General features: G+C 41.2%; 1 protein-coding gene across 8 annotated transcripts in view; it reads left to right on the top strand.

Annotated features, from left to right (window-relative positions):
- LOC117506605 (R3H domain-containing protein 2) overlaps nt 1–18000 on the top strand; it is a 207404-nt gene that overhangs the window by 90190 nt on the left and 99214 nt on the right. For all 8 annotated transcript variants that reach the window (XM_034166125.1, XM_034166122.1, XM_034166127.1 and 5 more), the window contains 3 exons: nt 2153–2309; nt 2798–3022; nt 8798–8839. In XM_034166125.1, coding sequence (XP_034022016.1) covers nt 2864–3022; nt 8798–8839 — 201 coding nt within the window. In that variant the 5' untranslated portion in view covers nt 2153–2309; nt 2798–2863. The remainder of the gene's footprint in view (nt 1–2152; nt 2310–2797; nt 3023–8797; nt 8840–18000) is intronic.

Here is an 18000-nt window from a genome sequence, read left to right as displayed (position 1 = left end):
TCAAGATACTTTGTCCCAAAGACATAAAATGTGTCACACTTGTTAACATCAGGAATAACAAGTGTTGTGAATTTCAAATGCATAGTATAATGTTAGCGCAACCAATGACATGAATACATAGGTTTTTTATTTTCGAGAGAAAAAAACATAAAACTTTGTCAAATTTAAGCTGCCATTGTTTGACTTGTATAATAGTTAGTGTTATGCTGGATATCACAAGAAACTAGAAGAACTGTACTTTAAAATGAGGCATATTGCAATCCTGTGAGGTGTAAGATGTTATTTTTATGACCTTTGGCACTTGGGTAGGTACAACTTTTGTGCACAAGCCAAAAATAGGTGGGTGTTAAAAGGCTAGATATCGACTGACCTATTGCCAACATCACATCCCAGATTGACATTTATTCACCTGAGCAAACATGTACTACTCTGTTTTTACTTTTATATCTCTTATAGTGCACACATGCCCTTGCAGCACAATTGAATGTCCTCCTTGTGTACTTTGGACAACAATTTCCAGCCTTAATTACTGATTTCTTTCAAATAGCTCTTACTGCCATTATCATGTTGGTCAGTGTTTTATAATGAAACATGAGTCAGATGAGACATCATTTGGACAGATGCTCTTGCCATCCTTGCTGTATAAATTAACAATTGATAAGCAAATCAGAAGCAAGCCAAATCAGTTCATTTTCTTATGGGTATTTGGGTCATCATGCCAACAACTAGGTAGGGACCTGCTATATTGATTGAATAAATTCTCTAGCCCTGCTGACAAGGCAGATAATTAAGCTAATTAGAAGCTAGTCTGGGGCATTTAATGACTCTGGAACACAGGTGAACAGCAGCCTGGCGCACGGCGCACACCGGCTGGACTGTGTGACATCTTGAATGGATGCTGTGAAATGAAAACCCACACTTTAAAGGGACCAAGTGTGGGAGGACTAGAGGTTTGGGCCAAACCAATGCCTAAATGTGCACTAACGTCGCGTTACATGGTGCTACATGGATCATATGTGGCTCGACATAAATCATACGTGGCAACACGAGCCATTGGAGGCTGGACGAGGCTCACTAGAGGCTGATACCTGGCACATGTGAGGCACATAGAGGCTTCTTCATAGCGGTTACGTGATAGCTTAAACCATGGATCATTCTTCAAATATCAAATGTCTTTTATTCCTTCTGCGATTAGACTCCTGAACACTGGCTGAGGATTTTGTCCTTGTTTTTAACCTTGATTCTGTGATTGTTATTTAGCATATACCTATGTAAATGTTATGTCTGTGTTTTTATGGTTGGCCAGGGGCTCTGCAGTGAATTGCCCATTAAGGGACTAATAAAGTATTCTGATTCTGAAATAATCGCTGACACACCTATGCGTGGTTCATTATTCATGGATTATTATTCGGTGGGACCGAGGCATAACAGTTTTTCAGGGCACGGCTCGCATGCACTAAATGTGTACATGTGGAAATTTTATGTGCTAAATGTGTACATGAGACCTGACCATAAACAATAATGTAAAGCACAAAAGCTCAAAGCAAAGAAGTATTGCTTCATTCTCTAGGCAGCACTCATTTAGCCTAGAAACGTTTCAAGCTTGCTAATCATGGAAGATAGCTCTAACCTGTAATTTCCCAAAAGGAAAACTATCATCTGCTGTGCAGCGAGAGTACCCCCTCCCAACAAAATAGTGAGACAATTAATTGATGAATTCTAACAAACTTGCAGTGGTTAGGCCCATGACTCGATGTAATCATCATTGTCTACAATATTTTAAAACTCTGGTTTATGAGACTTACAAACTGGAGAGAGGAAGAGAGCAAGAAAGGAAAAGTTCATATGCAGTGACAGATGGAGAATGTGCACAGCAACACTGAAATCATGGTAGAAGAGGCAGTAGTACCCTTAATACATTGCACTGCTGTATGTATGCCTGAGGCTAAGATTAAGTTAAGATGACAGTCTAAGGTTCAACAACTCATCTTCTTTTAGCTAACATTAATAAACAAGACAAATATGATCTGGGACTTGTATAAATATAACATTGCCCCATTCAAGAGGTTGACAGCATCACAGAGCAGACATATAATCTGGTAAATTTCATGTACTTCATCTTGCTGCCCTTTTTTCTGTTCTTCCCACATAGCCCCACGACTGAGACTAAGCCTTGCTATGGACTGTACTTTGTACGCTGCTGCAGTCCACCCCAAGACACTGCCTTAGTGGGTTCCCCCTTCTTCCTGTGTGTGGTTCCCATCCAGACACAGTACAGAGTCTCAGCACTGATTTGATACCACCTACAGGTAGTTGGGGTAGTAGCACACTGACAGAAATAAACCCAGTGAACAGAAAATTGGATACGCCTTTTCACTGTAATACAGCCAATCTCAAATGGCATTTGACAGGTGTTATTTCAGCTCTGTAATGTTTTGGCATATTGTTAAAACATTGAATTATACTGTAAGATGGTGTGAAAACCTTTAAATATAATGCAGTCCAGTACCACATATTCATATAATATACAGCCTCAGGATGTATAAAAAATCCTATCCAACACAATTTGCTTGTCTGTTGGTATGAATGAAAGCTTAACAATAAAGGGCTTAGATGGTATTTACTGCAGTAGTTGTATTTCATGACACTGTGAATGGATGTCTATTTTTCTGGTCACATGCGCTTTCTCTTCTGTGCTTTCCTTTGGTTCAGCATTTGCAGTGTTTGTTTAAAGCTGTCAGTCTAACATCTGTCTAATGTCTAGTGCCAATTTTCTTTCTTGCCTCATCTCTCCCAGCCACACCTGGGTTCTCCACCCAACCCCCCCTCCCCAACTCCCGCCCTCTCCCCCTCCCCTGAAAAGATGTCAGTGAGCCTGACAACAGACATCCAGCAGGAGGGAGAGAGTGGGCCAGTCATCCAGCCCTGCAATCGAGGCAAGACCTCCCCTCAGCCACAGGGCATCAAGGAAGGGACAGGAGAGGGTCTGGAGCATGAGGAAAGCTCCCAACAGGACGCACAGGTGGGACGATTTTTACCTGACTAAAGATTGATGCTACATTTTCTCTTTAAAGTAGACCTGCATTGAAATAAATGTGGTCAGATCTCAGAAAGAAATAGCTGACCCTTATGAATGCAGTAAAGTAAATCTGTAAGCCCAAATTTGTAATTCAGCGGAGAAATCTTCATTTAAAAATGACAAATTTGCAGCTAAAATTTAGCCTCCATGAAAACAGTTTGTACACCCGGGTCATTTCCATGACGTCGGGGAGAAGACACGCTTGCGCCTCCAGTCTGATCAAAAAAAAAAAAAAAGCCTTCAGTCCGATCCCGCATTGAAATTGATTTTATGTGTTAGTAATGTTACTGTTATACATATCCTGATTTCAACATCCAAAAGTAAGCTGCAATGAATGCGAGATACAGCTCTGCATGCTCAGATCAGCGGCAACATCGACAGCGGGCGACGTTCTTCTCCGTTCTTCTCTGTTCTTCTCAGTTTTGATGCGGAGTGGCCAGTAACACCTGTTGCCCGCAAGGACAGTCTTGCGGCAAAATCTGCACGGTCTCGGTAATCGGAGCCGCAGAGCTCCGTGGCCACTGAGAGAGGTTTCTATCTTTTTAATGACTTGAATTCTTTGCAGGTCCCGCATCCGTACCCCGCGACGGTAACACCGGAGGCTAAAGACAGTACATTTTCAATGCGACACCACTCAGTCAAATGGGCGTATGGAAAAAGTCCCCAAAAATCATTTTCAAGCAACAATAAAAGAAATGTATACTCACCAAACGTACCACAAGACAGCGGAGGTCGGTCTTGAAGTCCTGAGCGATTTCTCTCACCAGGCGCTGGAAGGGCAGCTTGCGGATCAGCAGCTCGGTGATCGAGGACCACAATGTAAATAAGCATCCGTATTGGAAGTGTTCTTGTGTTATCCTCTGCGGTATTTTTATGTATTATGTAATTTTATTGCCGAATAAAATAAAATTCTGGGAGCAGTGGATTTCTGTTAGCGGCGGATATCTCACAGCGCCACGGTGCCGTGAGGCTTCTTCACTCCGACGTTGAAACTTCTGCAGTTGTTCGCCAAATGCACGAAGTGTAATCACAGCGGCCACCACGTTGTAATCCAGAATGGCCACGGGACACAAAATGACGTGACCGATACGTCACATGAAAAGCCTCTATAAGACAATAAAAAGGTGCTTTTGTAAGAGATGCAAACTGATGTAAATCCACAGATTACAGTTGTCGCGTGCAATGCATGCTGGGATAGGGTCGTCTCTCTGACGTCTCGGCAGCGTCCCGGATGTCAATCAATCAATCAATTTTATTTATATAGCGCCAAATCACAACAAACAGTTGTGCCCTAACTATAAGCTTTAGCAAAAAGGAAAGTTTTAAGCCTAATCTTAAAAGTAGAGAGGGTGTCTGTCTCCCTGATCTGAATTGGGAGCTGGTTCCACAGGAGAGGAGCCTGAAAGCTGAAGGCTCTGCCTCCCATTCTACTCTTACAAACCCTAGGAGCTACAAGTAAGCCTGCAGTCTGAGAGCGAAGCGCTCTATTGGGGTGATATGTTACTATGAGGTCCCTAAGATAAGATGGGACCTGATTATTCAAAACCTTATAAGTAAGAAGAAGAATTTTAAATTGTATTCTAGAATTAACAGGAAGCCAATGAAGAGAGGCCAATATGGGTGAGATATGCTCTCTCCTCTAGTCTCCGTTAGTACTCTAGCTGCAGGATTTTGAATTAACTGAAGGCTTTTCAGGGAACTTTTAGGACAACCTGATAATAATGAATTACAGTAGTCCAGCCTAGAGGAAATAAATGCATGAATTAGTTTTTCAGCATCACTCTGAGACAAGACCTTTCTAATTTTAGAGATATTGCGTAAATGCAAAAAAGCAGTCCTACATATTTGTTTAATATGCGCTTTGAATGACATATCCTGATCAAAAATGACTCCAAGATTTCTCACAGTATTACTAGAGGTCAGGGTAATGCCATCCAGAGTAAGGATCTGGTTAGACACCATGTATCTGAGTTTAAAAGCAGGAAATTAGAGGTCATCCATGTCTTTATGTCTGTAAGACAATCCTGCAGTTTAGCTAATTGGTGTGTGTCCTCTGGCTTCATGGATAGATAAAGCTGGGTATCATCTGCGTAACAATGAAAATTTAAGCAATGCCGTCTAATAATACTGCCTAAGGGAAGCATGTATAAAGGGAATAAAATTGGTCCTAGCACAGAACCTTGTGGAACTCCATAATTAACCTTAGTCTGTGAAGAAGATTCACCATTTACATGAACAAATTGTAATCTATTAGATAAATATGATTCAAACCACCGCAGCGCAGTGCCTTTAATACCTATGGCATGCTCTAATCTCTGTAATAAAATTTTATGGTCAACAGTATCAAAAGCAGCACTGAGGTCTAACAGAACAAGCACAGAGATGAGTCCACTGTCTGAGGCCATAAGAAGATCATTTGTAACCTTCACTAATGCTGTTTCTGTACTATGATGAATTCTAAAACCTGACTGAAACTCTTCAAATAGACCATTCCTCTGCAGATGATGAGTTAGCTGTTTTACAGCTACCCTTTCAAGAATTTTTGAGAGAAAAGGAAGGTTGGAGATTGGCCTATAATTAGCTAAGATAGCTGGGTCAAGTGATGGCTTTTTAAGTAATGGTTTAATTACTGCCACCTTAAAAGCCTGTGGTACATAGCCAACTAATAAAGATAGATTGATCATATTTAAGATCGAAGCATTAAATAATGGTAGGGCTTCCTTGAGCAGCCTGGTAGGAATGGGGTCTAATAGACATGTTGATGGTTTGGATGAAGTAACTAATGAAAACAACTCAGACAGAACAATCGGAGAGAGAGTCTAACCAAATACCGGCATCACTGAAAGCAGCCAAAGATAACGATACGTCTTTGGGATGGTTATGAGTAATTTTTTCTCTAACAGTTCAAATTTTATTAGCAAAGAAAGTCATGAAGTCATTACTAGTTAAAGTTAAAGGAATACTCGGCTCAGTAGAGCTCTGACTCTTTGTCAGCCTGGCTACAGTGCTGAAAAGAAACCTGGGGTTGTTCTTATTTTCTTCAATTAGTGATGAGTAGTAAGATGTCCTAGCTTTACGGAGGGCTTTTCTATAGAGCAACAGACTCTTTTTCCAGGCCAAGTGAAGATCTTCTAAATTAGTGAGATGCCATTTCCTCTCCAACTGACAAGATACTCTATCTCACTTACAGAGTTTAGGTAGCTACTCTGCACTGTGTTGGTATATGGCATTAGAGAACATAAAGAAGGAATCATATCCTTAAACCTAGTTACAGCGCTTTCTGAAAGACTTCTAGTGTAATGAAACTTATTACCCACTGCTGGGTAGTCCATCAGAGTAAATGTAAATGTTATTAAGAAATGATCAGACAGAAGGGAGTTTTCAGGGAATACTGTTAAGTCTTCAATTTCCATACCATAAGTCAGAACAAGATCTAAGATATGATTAAAGTGGTGGGTGGACTCATTTACATTTTGAGCAAAGCCAATTGAGTCTAATAATAGATTAAATGCAGTGTTGAGGCTGTCATTCTCAGCATCTGTGTGGATGTTAAAATCGCCCACTATAATTATCTTATCTGAGCTAAGCACTAAGTCAGACAAAAGGTCTGAAAATTCACAGAGAAACTCACAGTAACGACCAGGTGGACGATAGATAATAACAAATAAAACTGGTTTTTGGGACTTCAATTTGGATGGACAAGACTAAGAGTCAAGCTTTCAAATGAATTAAAGCTCTGTCTGGGTTTTTGATTAATTAATAAGCTGGAATGGAAGATTGCTGCTAATCCTCCGCCTCGGCCAGTGCTACGAGCATTCTGGCAGTTAGTGTGACTCGGGGGTGTTGACTCATTTAAACTGACATATTCATCCTGCTGTAACCAGGTTTCTGTAAGGCAGAATAAAACAATATGTTGATCAATTATTATATCATTTACTAACAGGGACTTAGAAGAGAGAGACCTAATGTTTAATAGACCACATTTAACTGTTTTAGTCTGTGGTGCAGTTGAAGGTGCTATATTATTTTTTCTTTTTGAATTTTTATGCTTAAATAGATTTTTGCTGGTTATTGGTGGTCTGGGAGCAGGCACCGTCTCTACGGGGATGGGGTAATGAGGGGATGGCAGGGGGAGAGAAGCTGCAGAGAGGTGTGTAAGACTACAACTCTGCTTCCTGGTCCCAACCCTGGGTAGTCACAGTTTGGAGGATTTAATAAAATTGGCCAGAGTTCTAGAAATGAGAGCTGCTCCATCCAAAGTGGGATGGATGCCCTCTCTCCTAACAAGACCAGGTTTTCCCCAGAAGCTTTGCCAGTTATCTCACACATGTCACTCCCGGTCCGATTGGGGAGGGGCCCAGAGAAAACTACAGAGTCCAACATTGTTTTTGCAAAGTTACACACCGATTCAGTGTTAATTTTAGTGACCTCCGATTGGCGTAACCGGGTGTCATTACTGCCGACGTGAATTACAATCTTACCAAATTTACGCTTAGCCTTAGCCAGCAGTTTCAAATTTCCTTCAATGTCGCCTGCTCTGTCCCCCGGAAGATAATTGACTATGGTTGCTGGTGTCGCTAACTTCACATTTCTCAAAACAGAGTCGCCAATAACCAGAGTTTGATCCTCGGCGGGTGTGTCGTCGAGTGGGGAAAAACGATTAGAAATGTGAACGGGTTGGCGGTGTACACGGGGCTTCTGTTTAGAACTACGCTTCCTCCTCACAGTCACCCAGTCGGCCTGCTTTCCCGGCTGCTCGGGATCTGCCAGAGGGAAACTAACGGCGGCTAAGCTACCTTGGTCCGCACCGACTACAGGGGCCTGGCTAGCTGTAGAATTTTCCACGGTGCGGAGCCGAGTCTCCAATTCGGCCAGCCTGGCCTCCAAAGTTACGAATAAGCTACACTTATTACAAGTACCATTACTGCTTAAAGGAGGCCGAGGAATAACTAAACATTTCACACCCAGAGCAGAAAAGTGCGTGAGAGACAGGAGAAGCCGCCATGCTAAACCGGCTAAGAGCTAGTACCTGCGCTAAGCTAGCGGATTCCTAAAAACACACAAAGTGAATAATGTGTAAATAATTTAGAGGTGATTCAGCAGAGGGAGTGCTTTAGTTAAGGCACGTGAAGATTACACTGTGAAACAAATCGTTATCTAGGTAACTAGATCAATCTAACTGCACAGATTAAACAGCTAACAGATACAGCAAAACACCGCTGTGCTCCGGAACAGGAAGTGATACAATACCTCAGTGAGAGCCAACCACCAGTAGAGGCAAGCAAGAGCTGTCAAAAGCTGTCATAAGATGTGGTGTCGCCAAATTCACTGCACACAACAGTGGTGTCCTGCTGATTATACTACCAATGTGGTAGTTGTGCTTACAGTTTTGCGGAGGGCTAAATTTTAGCTGTAAATTTGTCATTTTTAAACTAAGATTTCTCCGTAGAATGACAGATCTGGGCTTGCAGATTTACTTTACTACATTCAGAAGGATCTTATGTGTAAATATGTCATTTTTTGGTCCAAAGATCTGACTGCATTTATTTCAATGCAGGTCTACTTTAAGATCGAAAGTTATGTAACTTGAGATTCAAAGCCCCCTACCCGTTTTTTCCCCCTGACGTTTGTTGCATTTAATGTAATCCGTTGTACCACTTATTTACGTAAAGACACTGGTGAAATCTAAATTTATAAAATGATAATTGTCTCTTGCAGAAGCGGGCTTCAAATCACAGCCATGGTAGGAAACGAGCCAAGGTGAGCAATTCTCTGTCAGTGACCTTTTTTCTTTTTCTTTTTGGAAGTACAAAAGCAGATATACACCTTTCTGAAAACCAACTCGGTTATTTAACCACCCAGCCACCTGAGGTAATCCTCTTCCTACTTGAGAAAGTTAACCATAAATGTTTATCTTTTGGTTCTTCATATAGGATTTGAAGGATTATGTCAAAATGTCAGAACGACTTCATGGATTCTCACCAAATTTTCTAGATCCAGATTCTGGATCAAGATTTCCCTTTATATAGGCTTTGAAGTATTTCTTCAAAACTACTTCACAGATGCTCACCAAATTTGCACCACAGATAGATATTCGGGCATGGAAAACTCCATTGAATTTTGGAGGTCATCTGGATCCAGATTGGCAAATGTCAGAAATCTCTGATTGCTCTTGTTTTCACTTGTATTTCCTGTTAAAATTGAAATGAGTGTGGACATATCTTTCTGGAAAGGGTCCAGGGTGTTAATAAAGACTAGTGTGCCTTGAGATTCATGTCAAGATTGTTAAATAAATGACTTAATAAATTATTATAATTACACATACACACACTTTTTTTAAAATTTTGTGATGTGACAATAAGCAAAGCGTTATCCGCACGCATGCGTCTAGACCGTGTCAGATATTCTGCTCAAAATTGACGGTTACCCATGTTGGTAAACAAAGCCACATTACTGGAGTGTGCGTTATCTATTTTGTATCTAGCCATTAAAGTTAAATTAGCAGCCTTAAACAGTATTAAAGCAGCATGCCAGGTCCACATTGTTCAGTGGATGGTTGTCACAATGGTACGCATGGGCTGCGAAAGTGGAAAAAGCAAATTTTCCCAGTACACAAGTTCAAACAAGGTACCGCACATTGCCTTGGTGATCCGCCATCCGTCCTACACACTTTTCTAACTGAATGTGGGCTTTTCAAGATCCCGCTAGACAGCACCTACGTGCATGCGTGATGACGTCACAACTCTATCCGATTAGGGAGACGCGGTTTCTTTCAATAACAAGAACTGTCAAGAAACTTTCTAATGTGTGGTTGGAGTTGTGTGGTGGTAGGCGGTTTTGAATACTTGAATAATGATGTCAGTCACACAAAGAAATCAAATACGAGGTCTATTATAAAAGTATCCCACCTTATTATTTTTTTCAAAAATCATATGGATTTGAATCACGTGTGATTACATCAGACATGCTTGAACCCTCGTGGGCATGCAAGAGTTTTTTCACACCTGTCGGTTACGTCATTCGCCTGTGGGCAGTCTTTGAGTGAGGAGTCGCCCATCCTCTCATCAATTTTTTTTTTTTTTTTTTTTTTTTTTTTTTTTTTTTTTTTTATTCTTTTTTTCTTCATTGTTTAGGAATGGCTCAGAGACTGCTGCTTTGTTTGATCAAAATTTTTTCAAAACTGTAAGGCACAACTGAGTGGACACCATTCGATAAATTCAGCTGGTTTTCGGTAAAAATTTTAACGGCTGATGAGAGATTTTGGTCTGGTAGTGTCGCCGTAAGGACGGCCCACGGCGCCTGACGGCGATCTGCACTTCGAGGCGGCAGCGTCTCGCCGTTTCAAGTTGAAAACTTTCACATTTCAGGCTCTGTTGACCCAGTAAGTCGTCAGAGAACAGAGAAGTTTCAGAAGAAGTCGGCATGAGGAGTTTATTCGGACATTCCATTGTTAACGGACATTTTATAATGAAAGAACGTGCGGGCAGAGTCGCATGTTGGGCCAGACCCGACCACGGGGGGTCGCGACAGGAAAAACACCTCCGTATTGGAAACCTTAACGGGCAAGTTGGAACATGCCCAAGCTGTTAAACAATTTCTCAGTTACTCACTTGTTGAAAGCCATCAAAAGCCGCCTGAATTTTACAAATGGTTTTCAACATGGAGGTGTTTTTCATGTCGCGGCGCACACAGATTTGCCGAGTCGTCACGGAAACGACTCGGCGAATTTGCGCGCACGTCTTTCATTAAAAGATGTCCTTAAACAGTGGAATGTCCGCATAAAATCCTCATGCCGGCCTCTTCTGAATCTTCTCTGTTCTCTCACGACGTCCTGGGTGAATTAAGCCTTAAATTAGGATGTTTTCAGGTCGAAACAGGCCGACGACAGCTCCTGGAAGCGCTGCACGACGTCCCGCTCCATGGGAAGTCCTTACACCGACAGAAACACCCCATAATCTCTCATCAGCCGTTAAACTTTTCACCGAAAACCAGCTTAATTTCTCGAATAGTGTCCCCTCGGATATTCCTCACAGAAAAATTTTTGATAAAGCAACGCGCGCCGTCTCGAGCAGCGTGTGAAACAAAGGAATTCAGCCGAGAGGGCAGGACCACATCTCACTCAAGGCCTGCCCACAGGGAAATGACGTCACCGACACGCGTGAAAAAACTCACGCATGCGCACGAGGGTTCAAGCATGATTGGTGTAATCGCACGTCATTCAAACCCATATAGTTTTTGAAAAAATAAAAAGGTCGGTTTATTATCTAATAGACCTCGTAATAGTGAAAAGATGTTCATTGCGCCCAGAATGTTGGTATGTTGGTTTTTAAACTTTCCTAACAATGATGCCCTGGTCACATGGCACTAATGAAGGACACTGAAGCCAAAATGAAACAATAAATCTGGATTTACGTTAACTTTCAGACACATCATTTAACCAACGTCCAACTTCCTTCCTGTATGAATCCCGACAACAGCTTCAGGTTGCCCGTATTCCGTTTTTTCTGTCTTGATGATTCCTCATTGTTTGGGTAATTTCTGTACTGTCAGCATTCAGTCATCCAACTTTGTCCAGCATCCCAAGTCTGATGTCTTGCACAAACATTGTACACACACAAACGGCTGTTCACATGCCGTTTTTGGCTGTAGAGGCTGCGCGCGCACACACACACGGCTGTGTGCCAGTTCGCATGCTGTCTTTGGCTATAGAGGATGTGTGCCACAGCCGCGTGTGTGTGTGTGTATACACAGGAATGAAGCTGGACGACGGTTAAATGATGTCTCTGAAAGTCAGTTTAAGTCCAGATTTATTGTTTCATTTTTGCTTCAGTGTCCTTTAAGTGCCGTGTGACTGGGGCTTTAGATCAATATTCACACCACTGCAGCACTCCTTCTCATTCCTTGTGGGTTAACAACAGCAATGACAACAAAATGACTTTCCGATACGGCGTGGAATTCACCTTCTGTGGTTATTTCACTCCCTGGAAATCTGACAGCTGAGCAGGTGTTTCTAATAACACCAAACACGCGAGCGAGAGGCTCACTAACTGGAACTCTCGGTTTCAAGATGGCGGCGCATCTCAAAAATTGTCCATTGCAAGATGGACATGCTGAGTGAACTAAATTAGTGAGTTCTAATTGTTATTTTTACTTTTATCAGTCAGTTTTCAGCCAAATCTTGCATAATGTATTGTCTATATTACACTATACTGCCACACAGATCTGATGACTATAGTGTGATAGCGCGAAATACAGTGCACTGGTTACCGTGTCTGTGTGTATACATACACACACACACACACACATCAATCAACTCAGTCAATCAACTTTTTTCTTGTATAGCGCCAAATCACAACAAACAGTTGCCCCAAGGCGCTCCACATTGCAAGGCAAGGCCATACAATAATTATGAAACACAGTCTACGTCTAAAGCAACATAACCAAGGGATGGTCCAGGGTCACCCGATCCAGCCCTAACTATAAGCCTTAGCGAAAAGGAAAGTTTTAAGCCTAATCTTAAAAGTAGAGAGGGTATCTGTCTCCCTGATCTGAATTGGGAGCTGGTTCCACAGGAGAGGAGCCTGAAAGCTGAAGGCTCTGCCTCCCATTCTACTCTTACAAACCCTAGGAACTACAAGTAAGCCCGCAGTCTGAGAGCGAAGCGCTCTAATGGGGTAATATGGTACTACGAGGTCCCTAAGATAAGATGGGACCTGATTATTCAAAACCTTATAAGTAAGAAGAAGAATTTTAAATTCTATTCTAGCATTAACAGGAAGCCAATGAAGGGAGGCCAACACGGGTGAGATATGCTCTCTCCTGCTAGTCCCCGTCAGTACTCTAGCTGCAGCATTCTGAACCAACTGAAGGCTTTTTAGGGAACTTTTAGGACAACCTGATAATAATGAATTACAATAGTCCAGCCTAGAGGAAATAAATGCATGAATTAGTTTTTCAGCATCACTCTGAGACAAGACCTTTCTGATTTTAGAGATATTGCGTAAATGCAAAAAGGCAGTCCTACATATTTGTTTAATATGCGCTTTGAATGACATATCCTGATCAAAAATAACTCCAAGATTTCTCACAGTATTACTAGAGATCAGGGAAATGCCATCCAGAGTAACGATCTGGTTAGACACCATGCTTCTAAGATTTGTGGGGCCAAGTACAATAACTTCAGTTTTATCTGAGTTTAAAAGCAGGAAATTAGAGGTCATCCATGTCTTTATGTCTGTAAGACAATCCTGCAGTTTAGCTAATTGGTGTGTATCCTCTGGCTTCATGGATAGATAAAGCTGGGTATCATCTGCGTAACAATGAAAATTTAAGCAATACCGTCTAATAATACTGCCCAAGGGAAGCATGTATAAAGTGAATAAAATTGGTCCTAGCACAGAACCTTGTGGAACTCCATAATTAACTTTAGTCTGTGAAGAAGATTCCCCATTTACATGAACAAACTGTAATCTATTAGACAAATATGATTTAAACCACCGCAGCGCAATGCCTTTAATACCTATGACATGCTCTAATCTCTGTAATAAAATTTTATGGTCAACAGTATCAAAAGCAGCACTGAGGTCCAACAGAACAAGCACAGAGATAAGTCCACTGTCCGAAGCCATAAGAAGATCATTTGTAACCTTCACTAATGCTGTTTCTGTACTATGATGAATTCTAAAACCTGACTGAAACTCTTCAAATAGACCATTCCTCTGCAGGTGATCAGTTAGCTGTTTTACAACTACCCTCTCAAGAATCTTTGAGAGGAAAGGAAGGTTGGAGATTGGCCTATAATTAGCTAAGATAGCTGGGTCAAGTGATGGCTTTTTAAGTAATGGTTTAATTACTGCCACCTTAAAGGCCTGTGGTACATAACCAACTAACAAAGATAGATTGATCATATTTAAGATTGAAGCATTAAATAATGGTAGGACTTCCTTGAGCAGCCTGGCAGGAATGGGGTCTAATAAGCATGTTGATGGTTTGGATGAAGTAACTAATGAAAATAACTCAGACAGAACAATCGGAGAGAAAGAGTCTAACCAAATACCGGCATCACTGAAAGCAGCCAAAGATAAGGATACATCTTTGGGATGGTTATGAGTAATTTTTTCTCTAATAGTCAAAATTTTGTTAGCAAAGAAAGTCATGAAGTCATTACTAGTTAAAGTTAATGGAATACTCAGCTCAATAGAGCTCTGACTCTTTGTCAGCCTGGCTACAGTGCTGAAAAGAAACCTGGGGTTGTTCTTATTTTCTTCAATTAGTGATGAGTAGAAAGATGTCCTAGCTTCACGAAGGGCTTTCTTATAGAGCAACAAACTCTTTTTCCAGGCTAAGTGAAGATCTTCTAAATTAGTGAGACGCCATTTCCTCTCCAACTTACGGGTTTTCAGCTTTAAGCTACGAGTTTGTGAGTTATACCACGGAGTCAGACACTTCTGATTTAAAGCTCTCTTTTTCAGAGGAGCTACAGCATCCAAAGTTGTCTTCAATGAGGATGTAAAACTATTGACAAGATACTCTAACTCCCTTACAGAGTTTAGGTAGCTACTCTGCTCTGTGTTGGTATATGACATTAGAGAACATAAAGAAGGAATCATATCCTTAAACCTAGTTACAGCGCTTTCTGAAAGACTTCTAGTGTAATGAAACTTATTCCCCACTGCAGGGTAGTCCATCAGGGTAAATGTAAATGTTATTAAAAAATGATCAGACAAAAGGGAGTTTTCAGGGAATACTGTTAAGTCTTCTATTTCCATACCATAAGTCAGAACAAGATCTAAAATATGATTAAAGTGGTGGGTGGACTCATTTACTTTTTGAGCAAAGCCGATAGAGTCTAATAATAGATTAAATGCAGTGTTGAGGCTGTCATTCTCAGCATCTGTGTGGATGTTAAAATCGCCCACTATAATTATCTTATCTGAGCTAAGCACTAAGTCAGACAAAAGGTCTGAAAATTCACAGAGAAACTCACAGTAACGACCAGGTGGACGATAGATAATAACAAATAAAACTGGTTTTTGGGACTTCCAATTTGAATGGACAAGACTAAGAGACAAGCTTTCAAATGAATTAAAGCTCTGTCTAGGTTTTTGATTAATTAATAAGCTGGAATGGAAGATTGCTGCTAATCCTCCGCCTCGGCCAGTGCTACGAGCATTCTGGCAGTTAGTGTGACTCGGGGGTGTTGACTCATTTAAACTGACATATTCATCCTGCTGTAACCAGGTTTCTGTAAGGCAGAATAAAACAATATGTTGATCAATTATTATATCATTTACTAACAGGGACTTAGAAGAGAGAGACCTAATGTTTAATAGACCACATTTAACTGTTTTAGTCTGTGGTGCAGTTGAAGGTGCTATATTATTTTTTCTTTTTGAATTTTTATGCTTAAATAGATTTTTGCTGGTTATTGGTGGTCTGGGAGCAGGCACCGTCTCTACGGGGATGGGGTAATGAGGGGATGGCAGGGGGAGAGAAGCTGCAGAGAGGTGTGTAAGACTACAACTCTGCTTCCTGGTCCCAACCCTGGGTAGTCACAGTTTGGAGGATTTAATAAAATTGGCCAGAGTTCTAGAAATGAGAGCTGCTCCATCCAAAGTGGGATGGATGCCCTCTCTCCTAACAAGACCAGGTTTTCCCCAGAAGCTTTGCCAATTATCTATGAAGCCCACCTCATTTTTTGGACACCACTCAGACAGCCAGCAATTCAAGGAGAACATGCGGCTAAACATGTCACATGTCCGATTGGGGAGGGGCCCAGAGAAAACTACAGAGTCCAACATTGTTTTTGCAAAGTTATGAAGCCCGCCATGCTAAAACGGCTAAGAGCTAGTAGCTACGCTAAGCTAGCGGATTCCCAAACAGGGAATCCGACACTAGACAGGCTGTGGAGCAGCACAGGTAACGCACGACAACAGTGCTAAAATAAAATAAAAATCCACTAGACAGGCTGTGGAGCAGCACAGGTAACGCACAACAACAGTGCTAAAAAATAAAATAAAATAAAAATAAAAATCCACAGGACAGGCTGTGGAGCAGCACAGGCAACGCACGACAACAGTGCTAAAACAAAATAAAAATCCACTAGACAGGCTGTGGAGCAGCACAGGTAACGCACGACAACAGTGCTAAAAAATAAAATAAAAATAAAAATCCACTGGACAGGCTGTGGAGCAGCACAGGCAACGCACGACAACAGTGCTAAAACAAAATAAAAATCCACTAGACAGGCTGTGGAGCAGCACAGGTAACACACGACAACAGTGGTAAAAAATAAAATAAAAATCCACTAGACAGGCTGTGGAGCAGCACAGGTAACACACGACAACAGTGCTAAAAAAAAAATAAAATCAAAATCAAAATCCACTGGACAGGCTGTGGAGCAGCACAGGTAACGCACGACAACAGTGCCAAAAAATAAAATAAAAATCCACTGGACAGGCTGTGGAGCAGCACAGGTAACGCACGACAACAGTGCTAAAAATAAAATAAAAATCCACTGGACAGGCTGTGGAGCAGCACAGGCAACGCACGACAACAGCGCTAAAATAAAATAAAAATCCACTGGACAGGCTGTGGAGCAGCACAGGTAACACACGACAACAGTGCTAAAAAATAAAATAAAAATCCACTGAACAGGCTGTGGAGCAGCACAGGTAACGCACGACAACAGTGCTAAAAAATAAAATAAAAATCCACTGGACAGGCTGTGGAGCAGCACAGGTAACACACGACAACAGTGCTAAAATAAAATAAAAATCCACTAGGCAAGCTGTGGAGCAGCACGACAACAGTGCTAAAAAATAAAACAAAAATAAAAACGAAAGCGTTAGCAAGCTAGTTAGCCTGCCAACGCTGATGAAGGCCAGCTGATAAAAGAGCTCCGTCGCGATGCTTCGACCGTTAGAGGTCTTCCTTAGGCGTTGGAGCACGGTGAAAAAGTAAAAAAAAAAGTAAAAAAGTCTTGAAAAAGACTGTTAATTCAAAGAACTCAAACAGCTCAGTTCAAACAGCTAACAGATACAGCAGAACACCGCTGTGCTCCGGAACAGGAAGTCAACTTCGATAGCTTCGATATCCAATAACTGAAAAGTTATCTTTTATGCCACTAAACCGATAAACTGCTAAAAAAAAAAAAAAAATCTTTATTACAGATAACTGATAACTTTTAGTATTGATTCAGACACGGTCACATCAGATTACACTGCCAGCTTCTGATAAACCAATTTCACTTTCACTTTTCAATCCTGGGTAAATTCAAGGATCACAAACGCATAAGAACGCACAAAAAAAATGAATGAATAAAAAATAAGCCCCCAAACACTGTCATCATCTTTCAAAAGCAGTAAAACACAGTATTAGAAGTCACAGTTTATCTTGGTATTGGATACACCATCATTTATGAACTAAAAAGCTGCTGCTTTTTTCACACGCTTTCAACCCTGCGGCTTAAACAACTAAAATATGTCCATTAATGCATTGATTGGCAGAGTAAAATACACGTAGTAAATATAAATTCTTACCTGTTAGTTTCAGTGGGATTCATCTGAAGAAATAATACACATAGTGTCTTAAAAAAAAAAATCCAAAACAGTGTCTAAATGGTGATGAAAAGTCCCTCTGTACACAGCTGCGCTGTGAGATCCTCTCCCCCACCGCGTCTTGGCGATTAAATGATACCATCAGCCACAAAGAAATAAAATAATGTTAAAATTAGTCCGTTTTGTTTTTGTGTCGAGCAGACGACTCACTGTAACGTCCAAAGTGAACCTAAACTACACTACCCACAATGGTCCCTGCGTCAACCGGTCAATCACGTTTTGTGCTTAATGATGTCATCAGCAAGCAACAGGCAGCCAAGTCTGCTACAAACACACAATGGACGGACTAAAATGTTTTATTTT

The sequence above is a fragment of the Thalassophryne amazonica genome, chromosome 3 (genome assembly GCF_902500255.1).
Source record: "Thalassophryne amazonica chromosome 3, fThaAma1.1, whole genome shotgun sequence".
NCBI classification, from domain to species: domain Eukaryota; kingdom Metazoa; phylum Chordata; class Actinopteri; order Batrachoidiformes; family Batrachoididae; genus Thalassophryne; species Thalassophryne amazonica.
This window is presented reverse-complemented; position numbering and strand designations above follow the sequence as displayed.